This window comes from Phoca vitulina, unplaced genomic scaffold, assembly GCF_004348235.1.
Source record: "Phoca vitulina isolate PV1807 unplaced genomic scaffold, GSC_HSeal_1.0 scaffold40, whole genome shotgun sequence".
NCBI classification, from domain to species: Eukaryota; Metazoa; Chordata; class Mammalia; order Carnivora; family Phocidae; genus Phoca; species Phoca vitulina.
Genome location: NW_022589743.1, coordinates 8,836,486 through 8,861,876, shown reverse-complemented (window position 1 = coordinate 8,861,876; position 25,391 = coordinate 8,836,486). Strand labels below are relative to the sequence as shown.

Below are 25,391 nucleotides of genomic sequence, written 5' to 3'. Positions count from 1 at the left end.
AATAACACTGATGGACTTCATGAACTTGCCTGTGGGGGCTTAATTTATTGCCTGGGAGTTGTGTTCTTCAAGAGTGATGGCATCATTCCCTTTGCCCATGCCATCTGGCACCTGTTTGTGGCCACGGCAGCTGCAGTGCATTACTATGCCATTTGGAAATACCTTTATCGAAGTCCTACAGACTTTATGCGGCATTTATGACCAATCTGTACTAGGTCTCGAAACCAGTATTATTTCAATTATGGCACTTGGGAGTGGGGTAAGAGCTGAAAATTGCACAGAGGAAAAAAAAAAAAAGACAACTGCACTGACTTTCTTTATATCTTTTGAATATAATTACTGTGAAAGTATAAAAGCTGTGTTCTGGAATGTTCCCCTTCACAGCAGGTAAATAAGGTAGTGAATTAATTATTCATTCCATTCCACTATCATGAAGGACTCCGGATAGACTTGGCCAACTGATGTTTACAAAACAGAATTTTGTATTTTAATTTTACAGATTTTACTACATGATTTTTCTAAATTACTAGGTCAGATTGTAAGTCAGTGCAACAACAAAGCTTCCTTTTTAAGAGAAAATTGTTTCTATCACTTTCCCATTAACTGTGTGAAGAATCATGGACAGAACTTACACTACTTTTACCATGTTTCATCTTGGCATAACATGGTTATTTTTTAAATAGAAATTTTCATTTTTTGTAAATTTTTAAAGACAACTTCATTGAAGCGCATCTCTGCGGTTCCTCATTCACGTGAATTTTGCAGCAAGCTGTCAACATTCCATAAACGAACAAACATTATACCTCTTCTGATAGTTTTCTTAAGCATAGAGAAATTGCCAATTTTTAAAAATTGCGGTTTTCCAAACTTTTCTGCCAACCTCTGACTCAACTCCATGCTGCTTTGGGCCATATACTTGACCTAGTTTGGTTTACCAGTGATGGAAAAGTATTTTGATATCATTAACTTTTTCAAAAGATGCAACTTTTTCTCTATGCCTTTGCCATGTTTTCTTCAGGATCTCTTTCAACAGTGGATGAGTATTCACATCTGTATTGTGATGGTGTTGTTGGAGTGGTCATCCACTGAAGACTCCTGAAGAGTGTTATGAATTACAGTGAACAGTATTGCCTGTCTGATGCCCCTCGGTTAAGTCATTGTCACTTAGCTTAATATTATCAGTTTGATACTCATTTTCAATTGTGGAATTAGATGCACAAATTCACATTCCTATCTTTCCCCTGTACCTCCTGATAGAGTTTTTTCTTTTCCGTAGAAGAATATTTAAAGCGTTGTTTGGCAGATAGAAACATGTATCTGTAGTTCATGGGTTGTATCCTGGCTCAGTGGAGTGGTATTTAATATATTATTTTTGGTTTTCCTTCAGTGTCTTATATTAAGATTAACATTAGTTGTTTTGTTTATTAATCTCCTACTGGTGTTTTAATAAATGAAATAACCTTGCCTTTAGATCCCTGCTGATACCGACTGCTAGATTTGGGTTTGATCAGTGGAATAGTTGGCTTGACGACACATTTAGGCTTATTCATTGAAATTTTGTACCGTTGTGGCTTTGAAAGAGGGTTTATTTTGGGTGTGCATATTTAGAACTCCCTGATTTGGGTGAATTACATGGGTATAAAGAACAGAAGAACTGGTATTTGCTGGTAAATTCTTAAATAGGCAAGGTGCCCAGTGATCACACCAACCAGAGCACCCCTATCTGCATGATTCTGAACATCCTGATGCCTGTTGTTTTGTGTATATTCTGTTTTTAATATATTAACTTTTGTGGATTCATTTAAAGTCTGCTCAAAAGTAACACTGTCGAAACCACTAAAATGTATGTAAAAAATTGTGCTGTAGACTAGAATAAAATTGTTACTTGGATTTGTTCCACTGTCTCTAAATTAGATGATTGTGAAGATGATAATGCATGTCTGAGAGCTTGAGCTCATCTAGCATTGTAATTTGTATACTAGCCTTTTTTTTCTTTTTTGGAAAGTCAGGACAGAAAGAGAAACAAATGCGCCCTGTCATCTAGAACTTTCTAGTCCACTTTTAAATAATTGAAATGTCAGAGCCAGCTCAGACATTAAAATCAGCACACGTTTTCAGTTTAAAATATGCTAGTTGGGGCCTAAAGATTGTAAATTTTATAAATGATGTATCTTTACCAAGAGAATCCTTTTGATTTAGTTTATAGACTATACCGTAGGACTGAGGTTACACAATTTTCTATTAGCAGCCAGACACACATCATATTGCAAACGAAGTGAATGTTCGATGCCTTTCTCCCCCTTTCTACAGAACAGGAAGCAGAGTCGGAGAGATCTGACTCCTTCCTCCAGAGTCAGGGAGCTGGGACAGGAGAGCAGGTCTCCATATACACAACTGCATTTTCAAAGTCAGCAATAACAAACCAATCAAACTTGAACTGAAAATTCATTTAGCATGGACGGCATTTAGAGCCTCAGTAAACCCTCAGGCAACCCTCCATCAAACCTAATTTTGAAGACCGAGTGTCTTAAAGCATTATTATTCCCTATAATTCTGTCCTCTAGTCCACCAGGGTAACCTCATCTATTTCTAGAGCATCCGCCCACTCCTGTGCTCTCACCTTCCTGATCAATATCTTCAACCTAAAACTATCTTCTAAAGACCAGACCTCTCATCAACTGCCCAGATGCCCCTTGGCACATTTCACCAGCCTGTCCCAGATTGAGTTCATTATCTTCTCTTCTTCCCCCACCACCAAGCTCATTTCTCTGAAGTTCCCTGTCTCAGTTCAGGCCATGGCCAGAGCCTCCCATCCATCCTTGATTTGTGTCACACTCAGATCCAAGCAGTCAGCCAGAGCTGTCCCCTCTGCCTCAATCACAACTTCCTGATCTGCTTGCTCACCACCCCCTCCCTCTGCAAGGCCCTGCCAAGCCCTCGCGAGCAGCCCTCAGACTGCTGTAGCCACCTCCGCTGTACCCCTGCCCCGGGTACACCCCCGGCACGAGCGCGGCCACCACACTGCAACCAGCATTATCATCCCAAAGTAGAGTCAAGCATGGCTCTCCCCTGCTTTAAAACGTCCACTGACTCTTAGCCTCTGCGACTCAGGCCAGCCCCCCGGTGTCTTCATGTGCCAACTCTCATCCTCCCTCCCAGACCAAAGCCCCACAGTGAGTTTCACAACCTCCCCCCCAACACTGTGCCCTCCTGGTGCTTTTGCAGCTGCTGTTCCTCAGCCTGGGATGCCCTTCCGCAGCCTTTCTCCTACCCTGGCCAACATTTCCTCATTCCCAACCGCCATCAGCGGCCCTCCCCTTTGACTGTATGGCACTGATAGGATGGCCCCTGTCACACTGCGTTGGGATTGAGTTTGCTACTCTGCTCCCAGGGCTGACCTCCTTCAAGGCAGGAGTGAGTCTCCTCCACCTCTGTCCTCAGCCTGTGGCAGAGCAGTGGGCTCACCGTACGAGAGGGAAGAGGGCAGGTTGGAGGAGAGAGACTGACAACGAAGTGGTCTGGACCGAGCACCTCTTGTCTGTCATGAATACTGTAGCAGGCTCTAACTGCCTGCCGGGAGCCTACTTCTAGCTTCCTTGGCCTTCCTGGCTTCCCTGACCGAGGGTCAGCTAGAACGTTCACGGCAACCACAGGAATTGTCATGGAAATCCTAGATAGTGTATCCTAAATAAGGGAAAACACCAGCCTTATTTATTGAAGCTTCCAGAGAACCAACTATCAATGATTTATAAGCCTGGAAAATTACCTACCTTACTTGCCTCGGGTCCTCTTTTTCTGAACATATTAGTAAAATAAAAAAAATAACACTCAGTTCTGCAACCCTTGAGCCTTAGTGTAGATTACACTCAAAAAGCGGCAACTTTAACATAAGGTTTAAATACTATTTTGTATATCTTTACTCCGAAAATATATAAAACACTTGGGAAAATAGAGCACAGAAAAATTTTAAATCACCCAGAGTTCATTCATCCTAATACATTTTCATGTATTTCCTGTAGATATGCCATATATGTGATTTTGTATACTGCTTTTTTCCCCCACTTATTTTATAAACATTTACAAAATATTATTACATAGTTTTCATAGCCAGAATTTTCAGTGGCTCCACCTTTTTTTCTGGACTGGAGATATGCAGCCTATTTTGCTTAATCGTTCACTTAGTTTTGGATTTTTAGGTTGCGATACCAGTGCATAGCTTTGTCCATATTTATGATTGGGTCCGTAAGGTAATGATAGTAAACAATGGAGGGCTTCCCATGTATTGGGGACTGTGCTGGTTTGTATGGATTATCTCATTAGACCTTTACAAAAATCCTTATGGGTAGATAATTTTATTATCCCCATTTTACAGATGAGAAAACACAGATGAATGAGTTTCCTTGTCCAAGGTAAGTGGCAGAACTGGATCGAACCCAGGAAGCCTGGAGTCTGTTTTCATTCTCAGGAGTGCAGTTCCTGATTAAAGGTTTATTGATGGGTCTACCCAAAGGAAGACCTCTTAAAAATAAAACTTGTACTCCAAACCTCCGCATTTTGAGTGGGTGTCTTTGGGTTGTGTCTACTCTTCTCCTATGGCAGTTAGAGGAAGAGTAGAATAGGAGTATCTCCAGATGAAACTGACCACGAAGAAGCTGGTTCCCCTCCCTCCTTGTGAAGCAAAATAAAGTTTCCCAAGAGGGCCCAAGGAATGTTTTTAGTTTAACAAGGTTAGAATGACTGTGTTCATGTTTTTCTGCTGCTTCTGCTATTTTAAACTGATAGTGCCAACATGTTCTTACGTTCTGTGCCATTCCCACCTACATCCCTGCGATGGATTGGTGATGTTATTTTTCCCAGAAACAGTGCCACTGTGTACTCCAACCACTTCGCAAGGGGAGTTAAGCTATTCTCATCAGGGGCCTGTTCAACACAACAGAACACTCTCCTTCTACACAGCTCATTATCACTCAGACTTTCACTGCAGTCAGAAGGCTTAAGCCGAAATAGACTGACCAGGCTTACTGGGGCCTTGGGAAAATATGCTTTGGAGGCTTACCTCATCTCCTCGGAGCGGTCACAGGTCTTCTTGTCATTCTGTGCCAGGCCAAACTTGGTACGCCCAATCAAATGTGTCCGTTACTGAAAAAGTCAGGAAAATGTATTGATCAAGAGGATTTGCTTCCGTTAAAATCACAAGTGTTTTCTGAAGCCCATCTGTGAGCTGTGTGTTGAGTTGGCGTGGAATCTCAGCCAGCCTATGACAGATTGGGTGAGCTTAGGCAAGTTACGGGTTACCTCTGAGCCTCAATTCCTATCTGCAAAAGGGGTATAGCACTTCCCTCATAGTGCAGTTATGAGGATTGAATAACAAACCAAAAGTGTCTAGTTTATTGCATTCTGGCATATGATTGGCACCAGATAAATGTTAGCTTCCTTCCCATATGGCCAAGCTTTTAAAATTATGGTTATAGCCCACCTGCAGAGATGTTTCATGCAAAAACAACCTGAAGGAACAGTGTAGTAGCACTCAAAAAAAAAATCTTGTGCATCTTTTAACCGTTAAAAATGGTCCCGGATCAACCTCTGGCCAAGGCTATACTAGATGTGGTCACCACAGGCTTTCTAATGATTTTGTGCCCTTTGTAGCAAATGTTCTTTAAATATTCACAGAATTTCCTGAGACAGAGGCTGAATACTGCATGGAAAATGGTGGAAAAGGAAGAAGCTGGGCAGTTGTCCTTTGGTGCCCAGATGGGAACATGCATATTCCACTTAGACCAAAGGCCTTGAGTTAATTGGACCCGCACTCTTTGGACAGCAGTTTGGTCACCATCTGCTGTTATGTGAGTGTGCCTCTTGGGAGACTCACCCACTAGACCAACCCTTAGTGGCTTATGAGAGAATTATTTCTAACTACAGTGCTGTCATGTCTTCTCCATCTCATGTCTTACCCAGTGATATTGTAGAGTCCCCTAGTCATACATTCATTTAACAGATATTTTTTGGGTATCAGGTATGTGCCATGGACTGGTCTAGACATTGGGGATGATGCTGTAATGAAAAACCAAACAAACCAAACCAAAACAACAACAACAACAAAAACAAAACAAAACCCCCTGCCTGTTGCTATGATCTCTGCCCTTCCTCCCCTCATCTGGATTCGAGGCTGGATATGTCTTTGCTGACCTGGTTTCTGGCGCTGTCCAGATGCCCATGCCTGGGGAGCTCCAGTGCAAAGTATGTGCAGACAAGGAGTAAGTATGTGTGGACCTAAATAACCAGCCTTTCACCAGACGTCCCTAACTTTGTGCACAAGTCTGCTGGCCTGCGTTCGAGTTCCCTGCCCGATGCAGCTCTTGCCTTGGAGAACACTGAAGAAACTCATCACTTAAAGGTGCCCTGTGCTAAGCTCCGCCTGAAGGACAACGCTCTATTCAGCAGCGCATTTGTTCAAACCCATCAGGTTCCTTCGAAGCAGGTGTTACCTAGCCTCCCGGGCAGGAAGCGATGAAGGAGAAACTTCTGTTTGGGCCAAGAGGTTTTCCTTTGTTTACAGTATCTGGGACGTCTGTCGTGCCTCCTCCGCCCCGTCATTCACCACAATCCTGCCGTGTGTCAATACATGTGTCAGTGGTCGGGGATATGGTACTGAGTAAGTCTCTGCCCTCCCAGGCTCCCCAATCTCCTGGGGAGGACAGACTGGAAACAAATTAACAATTATAATGCAACATAATCACCATGTTTGTATTGGATGCTATTATTGGAGGAGGAAGTAATTAACTCTCCCCACGGGGGTCAGAGTCCTCCCTACAGAGGCAGTATTTCAGCTGAGACTTGAAGGGTGAGTGAGGAATCACAGAGAGGGTAGAAGTGAGGGGGCAGTGGGTCGACACAGGGTAGGGGAAAGACAACATTCCAGGCATAGGAAGGAGCAGGTAGCGGGGGCACGTGGCGGGGGGGAGGCAGAGTAGGCTCAGGAGCAGCATGAGGTGCCCTAGGGAAATGCTGCATGGGATGTGTGGGAGGGCGGGGTGATAATATCTATTCAGTGTGGACTGAGGGTCCCGTGTGTGTGTGTGTGTGTGTGTGTGTGTGTGTGTGTGTAAGATCTTGTATGCATGTGAATTTTTCTGCAGCAAACCCTGCAGCCTAGATGTCCCAATATTCCTTGTCCCAATATTTCTGGGACACCACACCACATAACACCATAGAATTCTTATGGAAGTCAAATATTTCATGGTTCATCTGAGCTAATCCCTGTGTTACTGTATTAACATTGAAATAACGCATGGTGAGGTACATTATGAATTGGTTGGACAGATCATCCCTCATTGGGGATTATGATCCTTTCCTGTTGACATATGTAATCAAGATCTGAGGGTATTTGTGGAGACCTGGGCATCCAATTTATTCAACAAAGAATGAGCCCGTTCTATGTGCCAGATGCTGGTCCACTTGTTGGGGATACAACAGTGAACAAAACAGACACAAGTCCCTGCCTCATGGGACTGACATTCTTGGGGGGGGGGGACAGACTATAAGTAAAATGTATAAGTAAAACATATAGTATGCTTTAATAAGTGGTACGGAGAATAATCGGCAGGGAGAATGGGGCGGGCGTGTGGATGTGTACTTGTGCACTTGGGGAAGGCCGCATTGAGTAGGGAGAGGTTGTGTGAAGACCTGAGAGGGTAAGGCCCCAGGCCACAAAGACACCTGCTGGCAAAGGCATTCCTGCAGAGGCATGCGAGGCCCCTGACTTGAGTATTTTGAGTGAGTAGAGAACAGTCTTGGCTATGAGGCCAAGGGGGTAACAAGACTCTCTCTCCTTCCACCAAACTTGAGTCAGCCTCCTTGAATCTTCTGACTAGTCCCTGACTTCGGGTCTGTCCTTGACCTGTTAAGTTCAAGTTTAGCAAGTATCCTGCTGGGTCAGTTTAGGGAAAACTCCTCCACTCTCAGTAGCAAATGAAGTTCTTCATTCCCCACCATTGATGTCTTATAACCTTGGCTTTTGCCTTCAGTAAGACTCTCCCCAGCCTTATTGAAATTATTGAGGAAACAATAATTTCCTACCCACTCCTTGGCTATGAATCCCCACTTGTCCTGGTTATACTCAGAGTGGAATTGAATCTCCCCCTACTCCAAAACCCCATTGCAGTAGCCACCCCCTGAATAAAGTCTGCCTTCCCATCTTTAACAAGTGTCATGGATAACATTTTCTTTACCAGGGGTACTGAGAAGTGGGTACATGGGGCCTTGAAAGCCACTGTATGGTCCACAGGCACACGTGTGGGGTTGTTATTAGTGGTGGAATTTCTTTTGGAATCATCCATTGCTAGGTGTTAGAAAGATCCCAGCGTCTGGATTTTGAATAATGAGGAAAGTATTAGAAAGGACATGGGCAGCTTGACTTGAGTCTGTTTATTTATCTGTAAAATGCAGATGATTAAAAAGAAAATGCAGATGATGTAATAAGACTAACCTCAGAGGTTAGTGAAACACTATATAAATGTGAATTTAAAAATGAGCACCAATCTTGGGGCGCCTGGGTGACTCAGTCAGTTAAGCGTCCGACTCTTGATTTCAGCTCAGGTCATGATCTCAGGGTGGTGAGATGGAGCCCTGCACCAGGCTCCATGCTGAGTGTGGAGCCTGCTTAAGATTCTCTCTCTCCCTCTCCCTCTGCCCCTCCCCCTGCTTGTATACATGCGGAACTCTCTCTCTCTTTCTCAATCTCAAAAAAAAAAAAAAAAAAAAGAGCACCAATCTTAAAAAGTGGGCCAGTGTATTCCCAAGCAGCCGTAAATTGTCCAACTGTTTTGGAGGGGAGACTTGCTACTCCGTACCTGGGAGGGAGCTGAAGGTAGCTGCCCACCCTTCCTCTTCCCCTAACCTCTCCCTGGCTGGCCTTTACTGAGTAACCTTTAAGAGAAAGTTCCTTTGTGCAGTGTCTTCTCTCTCCGGCCCATTGGTTTAACTCGTTCATGTGGAACATCACTGGCAGGAGGCACCCTACATCTGGCTCAAGTTTCTCTTCTTCACTCATCAGATTTAGGAGCTCGAGCCAGTGAGCTCTCCACATAAAAGACTGGCTCTCCACAGATACCAAGCCCCAGTATGGTTCTTCACTGATGTGTTTTGGCGGTTGTGACCTGACAACTAGTGGAGAGGGAAGAGAGGAGCAAGTGATTTGGCTGTGCTGAGCCTTGATTTCCTCATTTTGAAAGGGAGGATTGTGCTCTCAGCCTTGAAGGGCTCAGGTGAGATTATTTGCAAAAAGTACCTAACACAGGACCCTACAGTTGGTGCTGAATAACATTCTCAGTCATTCTTCATCAGAGGTGCTCTGAAGATTGTGAAAGAGCCCTTGGCTAGAATTAGGGCAAAGGGGTGCAGGCGGATTGCTCCCCTACTCAGCTCCTTTCACCCTGTGTGAATGGTGGCCCTATTCCCATCTGAGATTCTTGCTCAAGCCCATCTGCTGCCTGGGGCTTGCCCTACCAACCCTGTCTTCCCTTGCCTTGTTTTGGGGCCTGTATCCTTCTTATCCTCTCTGAGGAACTTGATGGTACTGTCTACTCTCTCCTTCTATCTCCCCAGCCCTGGCCTCCCAGACATTGCTGCATTTGGGCCCCACCTCCCCTCCATTTCTGGCCTCTCTGAGTCTTTTTTCCTGGCTCCTCCCCCTCTACTGGCCCTTAAATATTGGTTCCCCAGGGTCCTCCTCAGCCCTCTAACCCTCAATGACCTCACCCACATGCATGGTGAGGGTCTTTAGCCCCACACTCTCCTGTCTCCCAAACCCTTAAACCCATTCGCCCATTGGCTGTTTTCACATGGATGTCCCATACCCACCTCAAAGTCAGTATTTTCAAAGCTAAATAAGTCATCTCTTCTCCCAAACCCAACGTGCCTTCTGTATTTCCGGTGTAAGCCAACAGTATGATCGTCTACACAATCACCTAAGCCAGAAACCTGGGAGTCCTTCTGGACCTCTCCCTCCCCCACACGTATCCCCTGCGTTCCGCCAGTTCGCAAATCTCATACTCCGAGCTCTGCACCTCCTCCACAGGCACCACCGGAGTTGAAGCCCTTATCCATTCTGTTCACTATGATTGCTCCCAGCAAGTCTTCTGCCATCCACCCCACTCCTTCGACCTCACACACCTCTCATCTAGTCTCTACATTTCTACCCAAGTGCTATTTCTAAAATGAGAATCTTGTCTGATTCTCCAACATAATTCCCCTTCTCTTTCAGGATAAGCTTAGTGCTGGATCTGGTACCTACTTACCTGTGTGGACTCACCTCTTCCTACTCCCAGCTACCCTCCAGCCAATCAGAAGGCCTGTCATCCCTCAAATATGCCACTGCTTTATCATGCCTCCATGCCTCTGCATATGCTGTTCCATCTTCCTGGATGCCCTCCCTGCCCTCACCTTCCTCCATCCACATTGAGCATCCCTATTTAAACTGCAAGTCCAAATTCAAGTGTTACCTCTTCCTGAAAGTCTTTCCTGACTCCGCTGGGCTTAGAAGGGGCCCCTCCTTCACATTCTCCCAAGGAATTCCACTGTGACAATTGGTAATCACACTGTATTGTGCTCATCTGTTCCCCAGCACAGCCCTCAAGGTAAGGGGGCTAATCTCTGTACTGCTGATCCTTAAGAGCTTCTTGACACATAGGAGCTACTTGGAACATGCTTATTGAATAAGTGAATGAATGAATGATTGCACGAAGACTTGATGGTCACTGGCATTGAAGGGAGCATTTGTTGACAGTGCTGAGAAGACAAGATCCTGGAGATCAGGCTGTCGGATGTGTACGGACAGCTTCACAAATGACAGCAGAGAGGGAGCCTTGAGCCAGGCTCACCTCCAGATAGCCTCCGTCCCGCCACCTAGTGTCTGTCTGGGCCACCTCTCCCTTACATCTTAACAAAGTTCAGCTTGAGCAAAACAAAATTAAGATGGTAAAACTTTTTTTTTTTTTTTTTTCATTGCAATGCTGAATGAAAATGACCCATGCTCCTTGAGATTACGGGCTCTTTGAGATTAGCACAGACGATCAAAGACTGACCCCGTCTCTTTCTTACAATACTGTTTCCTGAAGCATCAGAGCAGATGATAACACCTTACAGGGTGAAAGCTGAGTCAAACCACCCAGATCAACCAGGAAGCAGAAAGAGCACCAGTTTCCAAAGACCTGAGGTCTCATCCTGGCCGGGATCCAGCCAGGATCACTAAAGTCCTTCCAGCTTTAATTCCCAGGCTGCAGAGGACCGTGGACTGTAGCCACCCACACACCCAGGTGATTCTGAAGAATGCTCTAACAATAACATCTTCTAGCTTAAGACATTCCTCTTTGGAAGTGTCCAGGTGCCTTCACGGCTATCACCCTGCATTCCTTGTCTGTTTTCTTGGGAGGCCATTTGGTGGCAAATATTCTAATTCCTCTGTTACAATTGGAGAAAGTGAACCTCCTAGGAGTTAAATAATAACCCAAGATCACACAGTGAATTGGAGATCAAGCCAGAACATGCACCCGGGCAAAAATAACTTCCGAATGGCCACTTTACTAAGCCTTCTACGAAACATCATCTGCTCTTTATTTAAGTCTGGGGGAAAATTAAATTTGGGAAAAAAGAATAGAAGCATAATTAAAGGATCTGGCAAGAGAATCTAAAACCCAGAGGGAACAACTCATTCCTTTGTGTCTTTTTTTTTTTTTAGCTGCTTGAGCACACACATGATTTTTCTTATTCCTTATTCCCAAATGTTCTTTTTATCTTTTTTTTTTTTTTAAGTCAAATCTTAGAGCGCTGAAGCTGAGACCTTTGAGCACCTGACTTCCTTGGGGCCTGACCGTCCCTCGATTTTCCCTGCGAGGGCCTGACCGAGCACTTTGATCCTGTTCTTATCATTTTTTTTAACTTTTTATTATGGGAAATTTCATATTTACACAGAAGTACACAGCAATTCAACTCTAAACAGAAAGACACATAATGCAAAACAGGAAAACCTGAGCCTAAGGATGCATTTCCATCATAGGGAATTGTGACCCATCCTTCCCCAACTGCACGGAGTAGGATGAGCTCAGGACTTGAAGGAGAATACCCACATCCGGCTTCCCCTCCCCTGAACTGCGTGGTTGTTGGAAAGTCATGCTGAGGGTTGGTTTCTTCACTTGCAAAATAGGAATGATCAAACTAACCCCACAGAATGGCTGTGACCATGAACTGAGACAATGTCTGGGAATAGGTTTTATAAGTTATGAAATGCTCTTAAAATGTGAGGAGATCTTCTATTTCGCAGAGCTCTCGGAGCCCTGCCATGCACAGCGTGGTTCGCGTGCTCAGGAACGTAGACAGAAGGCTTGCATGACAGAGCTCTGCCATAGCCAGCCTCTGTTCAGACTTGGTCCTGAACCTTCATCTTACGTCATTTTGCTTTTCACCCACTTTACTACCAACTGTGCTACCCACCACTCGTTTTCCTCCTTCCTTTGAAGACAGTTTGCCCATCAGTCTTGTCTTCCCAATCTTTACCTCGGCTTCTCTGGTCAACTGTCCTATGTTTCCATCCAGACTGGACCAACTTGGGCTGCCTTTGTTTAGAAAGTCCTTCCTCCACGTGGCACCTGTGATCCTCTTATTCTGGTAAAATCCTGATTGGTAGCACCTACCCCCCAGCAATCAGGACTCAGGCAGGGATCAGCATGGGCTTAGGAAGGAGGACAGGGACGGAAGACCCCTTGCATCAGACTCAGCCTCTCTGCTGGAGGTCGAGGGGGGACCCGCTCTCTTTAGGAGGTAGTTTAGGGATGAGTGGTGAACAAGAGGAAATCCATGACCCAATGGAGCTTATATTCTGGGCGGGGATGGGGGGCAGGGTGCTGACTATAAATGAGTAAATATACAAATAAAATTAAAAATAATATTTTAAGATGGGAAGGAAATAATGCATAGTTAGATACTGGCAAGAGACTGGAGGTAGGAGTGGCTGATTAAGATAGGGTAGTCAAGGTCATGGGGCATGGCTGTAGTTTTGTAAGTGCCCTCCCCACCTCACCTTTTCGTGAACAAGGGAGCTAAGAGCCCCACTTGCTACCACTGGCAGCCATCCCATGCCCCGAGGGGCGCTAGTTATAGAATAAAGCCATCACTGTAGATAACAGAGCAGAAAAAGGAAAAAATTACCTCCTTGATGCTATGGGTAAGCCACTGTATTGTTGAACCCTAAAGTCCACCTGACTCTGAACCTTCCAGTTAGGTAAGCCAATAGCTTCAGACCATTTTGATTTGGTTTTTCAATGCCCAACAACCAAGAGTGTTATAACTGATGCATGCCTCTTGTGGGTTACGATCCCCACCCCAGGCAGCTCATCTATCCAGACACATATAGCTCTTCCCATGAAGATGCTGAAAAACTGAAGCTTCTCCATCTTCTTACATTTCTAGGGACACCATTACCCAGGTGAGGCACCTGTTAATGTCCCTAAAATATTAATGATACTTGACAAATGTCTGTTGAACTGAATTGATTGAATAAGCCAGAGTACTGTTTAAAAGGAGAAAAGACACAGGCAGTCCTAGTCTCCCAAAAGGCAAGGACATTCCAGAATAAAACTTCATCGTCCTTTCTAGGTCATAGAAAGCTTTCACATACCTTATACCATTTAACCTTGTACTACTCCAGGGATCATCATTTTATGAAGAAATACAGACTGAGAAAGGTCAAGTCAGGGGCATGGCAATTAGATGACAAAAGTACTCTGACTCCCAATCTCTCACTTAACCCTGGATTCGGAATTACCAAAGAGGCATACGTAGGCTTATTGACCTTAGAAAGCCTCATCTGGAGATGAGGACATGGCAAATGTGTTTGTCCAGACTCAGCCAGACACTGGAGGGGCCACATATTTGTGACAGGAATATGAGAGCCCTTTTCTGTGTTACTTCCACCAAAGCTGACTGTAAACCCTATTGACTCGTGGGACAGCAGGGTAAAATCTTATATATAGCACCTTCCTCCCATCCTTTCCCTTATCATGCTGGCAAAAAAATTATTGCACTTTTTTTTACTGTATAATTAGTATTATTTTTAAGAATTTTACTTCACTTTTAATTAACTTTTAACTTCAGAATAATTTTCGATTTACAGGAAAGTTGTGATGATGGTAGAGTTCCCATATATCCCCACACCCAGTTTCCTCTGTTAACATCTTACATTAAGATGATATACTAGTCACAATTAGTCAACCAAAATGGATAAATTATTATTAACTAAAGCCTATATTAACTCAGATTTCCTTAGCTTTTATCTAATTTCATTTATTTGTTCCAGGATCCCATCCAAGCTATATTTAGTCATCCTGTCTCCTTAGGCTCCTCTTGCCTGTAACAATTTCTCAGACTTTCCTTGACAGTTTTGAGGAGTACTAGTCAGGTATTTTGTAGAATGTTCCTCAACAAGGATTCATCTGATGTTTCTCTCATAGTTAGACTGGGGTTAAGACTTCTGGGGAGGAATAATCACAGAGGTAAAGTGCCATTCTCATTACATCACACCAAGGGTACATACAGTCAACGTGACTTATCACTATTGATGTTGACCTGGATCACCTGCCCGAGGTGCTGCTTGTCAGGTTTCTTCACTGTAGAGTTTACTCTTCTTTTTTTCCTCCGTACTATGTTCTTAGGAAGGAAGCTCACATTTATGGAGTGGAGACTTCTGTTCTACCTCCTTTAGAGCAGAATATCGAAATAAATTATCTGGAATTCTTCAGTAATATCTGGCTATTCTACTCATTTATTTATTCAGTCATTTATTTATATCAGTATAGATTCATGGATATTTATTTTATTCTTTGGGTATAAATACTATTTATTTTGTTGCTTAAATTGTTCTAGCTCTGGCCACTGGCAACTCTTTCCATTGGCTGACTGCGCTTTTTTTTTGGGGGGGGAGGAGTAGTACCAATTTTATTTCTTTCACAAATATTATTGTAGAATAATATAAATAAAACATCACAAAGTTTATACATATACACTCCTACACATCTTAACGCTTCACTTATTTTCATTTTTATATTCGCTTGCATGTCTTTAAATATGAGTTTTGAATGGTTTTAAAATTTAAATATCATAAGATTTCTTATACTGGGGGCGCCTGGGTGGCTCAGTCGTTAAGCGTCTGCCTTTGGCTCAGGTCATGATCCCAGGGTCCTGGGATCGAGCCCCGCATCGGGCTTCCTGCTTGGCGGGAAGCATGCTTCTCCCTCTCCCGCTCCCCCTGCTTGTGTTCCCTCTCTCGCTGTGTCTCTCTCTGTCAAATAAATAAATAAAATCTTTAAAAAAAAAAAAAAAGATTTCTTATACTGTATGTATATATAGTATATATAATTATATAACATCTAATGGTTGTATCATACTCTATCGCATGACCTGCCAATATTGACTGTAATTTTCTTACTTCCTAAATATCAGATTGCCGTGTTTTGTTTTTTTTTTAAAGATTTTATTTATTTATTTGACAGAGAGAGAGAGAGAGCACAAGTAGGCAGAGTGACAGGCAGATGGAGAGGGAGAAACAGGCTCTCCGCTGAGCAGGGAGCCGGATGTGGGGCTCGATCCCAAGACCCCAGGATCATGACCTGAGCCGAAAGCAGCCGCTTAACGGACTGAGCCACCTAGGCGCCCCTGCTGTGTTTTTTTTTAATTTGTGCTAAAATACACATGCATTAAATTTACCATCTTAACCATTTTTAAGTGTACAGTTTAGTAGTAGTAAGTACATTCATGTTCTAATGCAACCAGAAACCTTTTCTTTCTATTGCAAGACCAAAACCCTATACTCATTAAACAATAACTCCCCATTCCCCATACTCCTAACCCTTGGTAACCACAATTATACTTTCTGTCTCTATGAATTTGACTATTCTAGGTACCTCATGTAAGTGGGATCATATAGCATTTGGCTGACTGCGTTTTAACCCAAACATGTGGTCTTTTTTTTTTTTAAGATTTTATTTATTTATTGGAGAGAGAGAGTGCGAGATCACGAGCAGGGGGGAGGGGTAGAGGGAGAAGCAGACTCCCCACTGAGCAAGGAGCCCGACTGGGGACTCAATCCCAGGACCCTGGGAACATGACCTGAGCTTAAGGCAGACTCTTAACCGACTGAGGCGCCCTACCCAAGCATACGTTCTGATGTCTTTTTACCTAAGAGCACAAAGCAAAGAATCAGAAGAACTGAAGTTCTCCTCCCCCACCCCTGCATCTCTACCACAGATTTCTGTGTCGCTTTGGTCAGATCTCAACTTGTCTCTCTTTTTCTTCACCTGAACAGTGAAGTTAATACCATCTGCTTCCCTTCACCTCTACTGTGGCTGTGAAGCCAAAACGAAGTGATAGGCAAGGACTCTTGAAAATTTAAAACAAAACAAAGGAAAGCATGCAACTACATCACTTTAAATCTCTGCTTCCCCTCCCCATTCACATCTGTAGAGCCTTACAGTTCAAGAACTCCATCAATATTTTCCCTGGGAAAGAATGAACAAATGTGTGAATGAGAGAATGCACACATGCTTCCTGAGTTGTAACAGTGGATAAGCGATGGAAGAGAGGACGCAACCCAGGTGTGCCAAGAAAACATAGTCTCTCCACCCTCGCTCATTTCAGAGCAAGTTCACAAACCGGTCAGGTGGGCTTATGATGTGCAAACCCTGGCTTGGGAGAAGCAGGGATGCATGACACAGAACATACCATCAAGAAATTTACAATCCAGCAGGGATCCAGACATATAAACAACACAGTTATAGAGGATTCAGGGGTATCAGAAATGCATCCCTATTTTGTGATTTTCTGTAAATTGACTTCATGTCTCCATCCCCCCCCTCCTGACTGAATCTTTAGTCGATCCAATTCCAGGCTGGCTCAGTGAATTCCATGTTTTCTTCTCCTCCTTCCTGGGACTTCCTAGGGCTGTGTCTCAGTTCCCAGGGTCATGTGCTGAGTGGGGAGGAGAGGTGGGAGGAGGCATTGAATACCTGGGTGTCACCTATCACCATTATGTCCGCCTCCGCCTGATTCTCAGGTGTGCTTACCTGCGGTGTGGTTGCCTGTCCATCTGCTTCATCGTGACACAGACACTGTCAGGATCCACCTGCTGGCTATCTGTCACTGTCCGCCTTGGAGCTCAAGGGAAATCGGGAATTCTCCAACACTGCTTTGGAGCCTAGGGAACTGTGAGTGGCTGTTTCAGACACTCTCTGCTCTCAGCCTCTCGCATAATCATCCCTACCTTCCCCTCTCAGACCACAGGATATGAGGAACACCTGCACGGAGGTTCCTGCCCGGGTCCCAGGCAAGAATCAGGGAAGGGTTCCTCTACTCTTGCATCCTCATACTTTCCTGGGGACACTCTCATCCTACTCCCCTGTGAAGCTGACTCTGGGAAGGGCCCCTTCTCGGTGCACTCATCCTCTGCTTTCATTCGAACCTGCGGAGGTTCTTCCTCTTGGGAGACGGAGGTGGGCAGAAGGGAGCCTAGCTCAGCAAGTACTTTGATCTTTACAGCTCACACCTGGACTGTGATGTCAGTCGTAAGACCCAATAGCTTTACCGTGGTGTTCTTGCTTTTTAGCTCCACCCAACTCCAGAAACCTTTTATCTAGCAGCCTGTATGCAGAAAGATCACAAGAGGATAAGAGAAGACTTGGGGGGGAAAAAAGCCGGATGTAGTGGTTGAGAGTGTAAAGGAGCATTTTCTCCATCTAGGAATGGAACGTGAGGAAGAAAGCAAAACAGGGAGCAGCCTGTCCTTACCAGCAGGAACCTTGTCCATGCACTGAGTCCCCTCTTCTTATGCCTCTTTAGGCAGTGTAGACTCTTGTGTAAAGGAGGTGATCCCTCTTCTAGTCTGTGTTGGTGACCTTCTGAGATGAAATGATGATAAGCCCGTAGGTTCGCCTAACTTGTCACAGTTTACTAAGCATATTACATCCCTTAGTGCATTCGGTCAGCACAGCCCCATGAGGAGGGCAGTTGTTACCACCCCCACTAAACAGATGAGGAAACCAAGCTTCAGAGGTTAAGAGACGTGGCCTGAGCAAACCAGAGAATGCCAACAATCGCCAGAATGTACAGCCTTGTTTCTAAATCCTCTGTGAGGGGCGCCAGCAAAGGTGTGTCTCATCACCTTTGGAGAAGGAAGAAATGGGAAGGCAGAAAGCCCACCTCACTCCTAGGGCTTCAGAGACACTGCCGTGATGTGACAATGAGAACAAAACACCCAATTCAGTGTTAGCACCGTGCTGCCCCACGGAGGGGAGAGTCACAGAAACAAAGAGTACGAGTGTGGGTCCAACAAACATTTTCTGTCTGTTAGCATTGGATGATATTCCAAGTGCAAGGGATAGAAAACGAATAACAAGATTTTAGAAGTTTCTTCTCTAGTAATGAGAGATCCATGAACAAGTGAAATGCAATCTTACGTGAGTCTTAGAGATTTACACAAGAGTTTGATTCAGTTTAGAAGAGGGATTGGTCAGTCAGTCCTGGGAAGAGGTGGGAAGCTTCATAGCGGAAGTGCTTCTTGGGCTGAGTCTAAAAAGCAGGTGGGTTCTGACACATGGATGGGGAGACAGAGTAATTGAGGGAGGGGAGGTGTCATGGGAAAGGCCCCGAGGCGTGAAATGTCGTGGAATATCTTAGGAAATGCACTGCTGTGTAACTGAATCATTATGTGCAGCAAGGGATGAAGATGGGGTATACTGATGAACTTGAGAGAAGCTAGTTCATAGAGGGCCTGGGAAGCCATACTCCCCAGTATTTGGTCCTCTAAACCCTGCTGACCAATATGGTAGCTACTAGCCACATGAGAGTATAGAGCATTTGAAATGTGGCTAGAGTGACTAAGCAATTTAATGTTTAATTTTCGTTCATTTAAACTTAAAAACGGATTCAATTCCGTGACTGGGAAACTTTTAAGTATGTTTGGAACAACGTGGGTAAGTACATGTGTCCTTTCGACTCCATTGTAAATTGTCTGAAATCTAAATATAAGTCAAGCATTTCCAAGGAAAATTTGACATCTGGAATTGAGATACATAAGTGTAAAAATATACACCAGATTTCAGAGATTGGCATGCAAAAAGAATGTAAAATATATCATTAATGATTTTTATATTGGTGACAGATCGCAATAATATTTTTGATATATTGGGTTCAGTAACAGTGTTCAAATTAATTTCACTTTTTTTTTTACTTTTAAAATTTTCCAGGAGCCACATAAAAAGATTACATATGTGGCCCACACTATATTTTTAGTAGACAGTGCTGCTTAAGCATTGGGGGAACATTGGAGAATTTTATGTAGGGCAGAGACATGGTCAGATTTGCATTTAGAGGGAACATTCTGGTAAGAAAGGGGAGGATAGTGTGGAGGGATTTAAGAGTAGAGAAAGGTGCACTTGGTTAGGAAATTATTGCAGTAAAAGTTTCAGGATTGGGGTAATCAGACAGATATTATGGAAGGTCAATTTAGAGCAGGTGTCAGAATCACCTGGGGGGCTTGTTAAACCACAGATTGTGGGTCCCACTCCCAAAGAGGCTGAACTAGGGTGGAGTCCAAGTATTTTTGTTTCTAACTAGTTTCAGCTGCTGCTGCTGGTGATCTGGAGACCTTACTCCGAGAACCTCTCCCCTACATGACTTGGCCACCATTAGGATATATGAAGAGAGGGAGAGAGAAAAGTCTATGAAGACTTGCAGATTCATGTTATGGTGGTCTGGGTGGACAGGGACTAGAAGAGGAGAAGCTGACTTGGGACAAATGGGATGGGTTTTGTCTGGAATCTCTTGAGTTTGAGATATCTCATGGGTAGTTGGATATATGTATAGGTCTGAAACTCAGGAAAGAGATTGAGCTATAATTAAAGATTTGAAGTCACCAGAGTTGAGTTGGCAGGTAAGGCCCTAAGCATGAGTGAGATTGCCTAGAGAGACAGAGAGGCATGAGAAGACAAGAGACCCAAGAGTAGATTCCTATAGTTGAAGCTGTGTTTTGATCAAAATCATCAGTGTTCAACAGGAGAGACGATGGACTCTGAAAAACAAACTGAGGGTTCTAGAGGGGAGGGGGATGGGGGGATGGGTTAGCCTGGTGATGGGTATTAAAGAGGGCACGTTCTGCATGGAGCACTGGGTGTTATGCACAAACAATGAATCATGGAACACTACATCAAAAACTAATGATGTAATGTATGGTGATTAACATAACAAAAAAATTTTTAAAAAATCATCAGTGTTCAAGAAAAACAAGATAGGCAGGAATATGCACTTGTCATTTTTAACTCTATGTTCTTGCGTTCGATCACAGTGACCCAGACTTAAGGAACAGATTCATAGGGCTTTAAAATCTAATCAAAGGTTAGCTATGCTCCACCACTGACATGACAGAAGTTAAGGAAAGTCTTTTATTTATGAATCTGATCATTAATAAAATAGTCTTGGCTGACCAGCAGAACCTTCCTAAGCTTTAGCTTTGTTGTTTGTTTATCTATAAAACTGGGATACTGATACCTCTCTCACAGAGTTTCGGGGGGAAGGGAATAATGCGTGTTAAGCACAGCCCCCAGCTGACACACAGGAGCGTCTCAGGAAGGATAATCATCATCATTGCTGTGAGACCACCTTCCAGGTGAGGCAGCTTCGCTAACTGATCCTTCATGGATAGAAACTCATTTCACATGGAATCTCACCCAATGCAGAGAGAGCCATTTCGAGTCAACAACAGCAGTGAGCATTTCAGGATGGGAATTATTGCAATTTTAAAGTTCAGAGGGAAGGAAAACCAATTCTTTTTTTTTTTTTTAAAGATTTTATTTATTTATTTATTTATTAGAGAGCGAGCGAGAGAGAAACAGCATGAGAGGGGGGAGGGTCAGAGGGAGAAGCAGGCTCCCCGCTGAGCCGGGAGCCCGATGTGGGGCTCGATCCCAGGACTCCGGGATCATGACCTGAGCCGAAGGCAGTCGCTCAACCGACTGAGCCACCCAGGCGCCCCAGGAAAACCAATTCTTTAGAGCAAATGTGTGTGGTCCATTGCTACACTGTGTTTTTACAACAAATGAAATGAAATGGAAAGTAGCCTTCCTCTGTACCAGGCAGGCTGGACATATTATCCCATTTAATCTATCAACATAATATCTTTAAATAAGTCTCCAGTGAATGGCTCCACGCGTCTCGTAGCAGGAGGAAGAGGAGCTGGGTCCCTGTGGTCCCAGCACACTGCCGAGGCAATCAAACGCTGGGTCCCTGCAAGGTGGCTCGTTGTCATTATTCAGAGCCGCAGATGGGCGGCTGCAGTCTGACCTGACAGGCAGGCCACACCTGTGTAGACAAGTGCAGCCTTTCTTTTGGTCATTTAAGCCATTTTCCCCATCTCCCTCTCCTGTTCTCATTTTCTTTGGGAGCCACAGCACTTCCTTTGATTTGCCTGCTGTGTTTCCTCACACAAAACCCTTCGTCTGAGAGAGAAAGTCGTCCTCATATTACCTTTAATCTGAATATCAATCTGAGCATCTTAAACCAGAGAGCCTTATCTAGTCCAGCTGCTTTGATTGAGATACGGTCTGGAAAGAAGTAAAATAGAGTTTGTGGGGCTTGCCTGACATCTCTCTGAGCCCTCTTGTACTTTTCTTTCCAGAGAATTCTCACCTCTCCCAGGTCCTGGTGTGCTGATGAAATAGACATTCTGTTTTGTTTCTGTTGGGCACAGAGTGAAGTCCAAATGCATTTCCTAATGGTTTGTTTTCCAGCTGGGCTGAACAGAATCAAAGCCACAAACCACCAGTGAGGGCCCAAGACGTCTAAATGGATGGGGAAGCCATTTAAAATGCTAGAAAAAATAAAAATAAAATCAGAGGCTGGTGGGATTCTCTGTAGTTATTTTACTGAGTAGGAGGAGATTGTTTTTTATACGCATATAAAAGTATATCATTAGCCAATTATATTACAGTGAGGTATTTACCAATCAGCAATGCTTCTCCTGTTTTTTTTCTAAATAAAGCGTATCTGTACATCCCCTCGTCTAACCCACCCCTTCCTCCTTCCCTCCCTCCTCCCCCTGCCACCAAGAACTTCCACTAAGTGATCAGCAAACTCATCTGTATCTTCAAACACATCTTCGAGTATTTCCAACACCCACTTGCCTTAGTTGAAACCCAAGGTGACTGTGTGCCCCCTTCCTCTCTCATAGCTCAGGATCCAATGGAAGGATAATGGTCCTCCTTGTTTGCCATTGCTACTTCCAGACGATTATTCCCCTGCCCTCTTATGAAAACAAATTAAACCCAAAACACACAACAGCGCAACAAACCCAGCTCCTTCGAAGCTCATGCTATCCTACATTACTCCCTACTCCCCTGCTTTGGTTGTCATTTGCCCTCCTTCACTGAAGACTTTAGGACCTGATTCACGGTCATTGTCTCCTGTGATCAATGCCATCAAGCGTAATAACTTGTATCTGCAGGGAGGCTGCTCAGCCAACGCCTTGCACATCAACTCAGTGAACTTCTCAACTGTACCTCCACCCACGTGCCCATGATCCTGCCCCGGACACTGTCAAACAGCTGCAGCCCTTCCAAAACTCATGGTTTTGCAAATCCAATTTCTAGGCCTCTGACCTAGGAGTCCAACCACTTACTTTTTTCTTTTGTTCATTGGCCCTCTCTTGACATCACTTACCTCTTTATGGCTTCTATTTCATGATTTATCAATGTCATCACTTTTCTCTCTTCATCACACCCGTCTCACAGACTGAACAGTTTCCGACCCCAGTGCCCCCAAGAAAGGCCATGGGAAACCACAACGTGGAGCAAACTGCTGTCACTCTAAATGAATAACTCACTGCGAATGGGTGCACTGTGATGCCTCAGATTCCCAATGTCTCTCTCTATATCTGGTAAGCTTGATCTCCCCTTCTCTCCCCAAATTTCCTATTCTTGTCTTTCACTTTATGGTTAAAGTAAAAGCCATCATGTGGAAGGGCTGCTGCCAGTTCGGTACACACGCTTGTGTCAGCCTCAGTCTTTGCTTCCACTCTTGGTTCAACGGAGCAAGTGTCCTACTCCTCTGCAAGGCCGATCTCTTCATGTGCATCTGGGTTTCTCTCTCTCAAAGGCAATAGCCCTATTATTGCACATCATTACCTGCCCCTTCTTAATTTGATCCATCCCGTCTACACACAAACATGGTGCAAAAGCTTTCATCTTAAAAACTTTACAAACTAGCAAAACTACTCTGATGATCCCACATCCCTGTAGAACTCCACCCTATTCTCTTGATTCCTCACGCTTCCTTCAGACACACTATCTCCACTTCTCTTCACATTCGCTCGTGCTTTACTCTTGTGCCCATTCTGATCTGGTGTCTCCCCTTACCACTCCAAAATGGCTCCTCTCAAAGTCCCTAAGGACTTCTGTCTTCATGCTGCTCTGATTGCTCCTGAGGGGTGCAGCGCAGTCCAGCCTTCCTGAACCCCAGAGTTGACTGGGATCGAAGGAGAGTTCTTCTTGGCTTTCTCTTTCCCTGGTTTTCCCTGTTAAATTTCTGCCTGCTCTGCCATTTTGCTTGTATCATGCAGATGGATACCAGTCTCCTTTTGCTTTCCACAAAGATAGCCATTATTTTCAACAATGCTCATCGTCATGGAGTTTTCCATACTTTATTCCAAATAAAGTCAGTCCCCTAAGGCAGAGCTGTGGAACTTTTCCTCCGTAGGGTGTGCTTTTCCCACTAGGCAGAACCCCTCTACTACTGCACTGGAGCTGGGTCAGAGACCCTCTTTCCCTAGGATGACGTCCTGCTCTATGAGGGGGTACTAGGGGAAGGGGAACCCTTTGTCTTCTCAGCTTGCCCTTCCCAGCATGGAATTTCTGCCCTGCAAGGAAGCTAGAGTGGAGGCAAACAGGGCCCCAGTACCACTGACTTACCATGACTGGAGCAGAGCTTCTGCCCTACCAGGGGCTAGATGAAGAAAAGGAGACTAGATAAAGGAGACCCAGTCCTCTTGGTATGCCTATCTAGAATAGAACTTCCACAAAATGGGGCTGGGAACTGAGAAACACCAGCATCCTGCCCCTTCAGAAGTCAAACCACCGCCCCAGACTAGGGTCTAAGGGACATTGGAGCCCTGTGGCTGCACATGACCCAGGTAGAGCTTCCATAACATGGGGCTAGTGGGGAGGACAAGGGAGCAGAACAAGCCTCAGATGCCACAGACTTGCGCTGTTCTTAATTGAGATTTTATAGATTTTCCTGAAAGAAGGTTTTCTTTTGCTGTATGCCCTTGGGACACTTTCCAGAGACTTTAAGTGATGGCTATTTAAAATAATTTTCTCAGTTAAATTTTTATTTTGCTGGGTAGAAAGTCTTCCAAGTTTATTACTCCATTATTCCAGAAGTCCCATCTTTTAACTCATCTTTGTATACCCACCACAGTGTCTCTGGGCATGTTAGCATCGGGGCTAACAGCACAAACTCCTTTTAAAAAAAATTACTCACCTGCTTAAAAAAAAAAAATCTCACTTTTGCTAATGCAATTGGAAATAAGACTTTGAGATATTTCAATGTATTTCCAATTTTCATTGAATGCAGCATTTCAGAAGTTCAGATATTTCTTAAGATTCTTGAAAATACTGGTGCTGTCAAGTCCAAGTTCCTCATACGGGAATTTAATGTGGGCTGTAATCTTTTTGTGAGAATCCTAATCAACTGATGGCCTCTAGGCTGAATATCTAAAGTAATTTGGGGGGCCTGATAGCCTAACCAACTCTCTAACCTGCCTGGATTCAAGTCTCTGTTCTGCCACTTGTTAGCTATGTTACTTAGAACAGGTTGTAAAACTCATAGTAGCTCCCTAAGAGGATTGTGGTGGGATAAATGGATTAATGCATGGGAAATAGTTGGCTCAGAGTTAGGCCCCCCCGCGGAAGGACAGCTCTCCGTTCATCTTGGTAACCGCTGCATGGTGACAGATTGCCACAAGGGGGCATCAAGAGCCAGGTGTAACGATGAAGTGCTCCAGGGATCTTTGGTTAGGTCATCCCCATGGTTATATTTGTAGGCCGACCGGAACTAGATATCTTTCCAGACAACAGAAGATAGAAGTTGGAGGCACTTCCTAAACATCACCATACTATTTTCCACCGAAGACAGGAATTCAAGACCCTTCCTAAACATCACTAGGTCATTCCCCCAACTTGAAGCTTTATTGTAGAGACACAGGAAGTATGCTGTCAGGAGAAGAGTCTCATTTGATTTACAAGGTACTCTTCCTGTGTGCAAGGTAGGGTTCTAGGAGATGGGAGGATGCAGAGGTTCCC

At 44.3% G+C, this 25,391-nt stretch overlaps 1 protein-coding gene across 3 annotated transcripts in view; it reads left to right on the top strand.

Annotated features, from left to right (window-relative positions):
- MMD (monocyte to macrophage differentiation associated) overlaps positions 1 to 25,391 on the top strand; it is a 75,496-nt gene that overhangs the window by 25,882 nt on the left and 24,223 nt on the right. The window contains exon 7 of one of the 3 annotated variants that reach the window (XM_032429171.1): positions 1 to 1,897. The exons of the other annotated variants lie outside the window; for them this stretch is intronic. Within the exon in view, the coding sequence (XP_032285062.1) occupies positions 1 to 201 (201 nt within the window). The 3' untranslated portion in view covers positions 202 to 1,897. Of the gene's footprint in view, positions 1,898 to 25,391 lie in introns of those variants that run through there. 3 annotated transcript variants of the gene reach the window in all.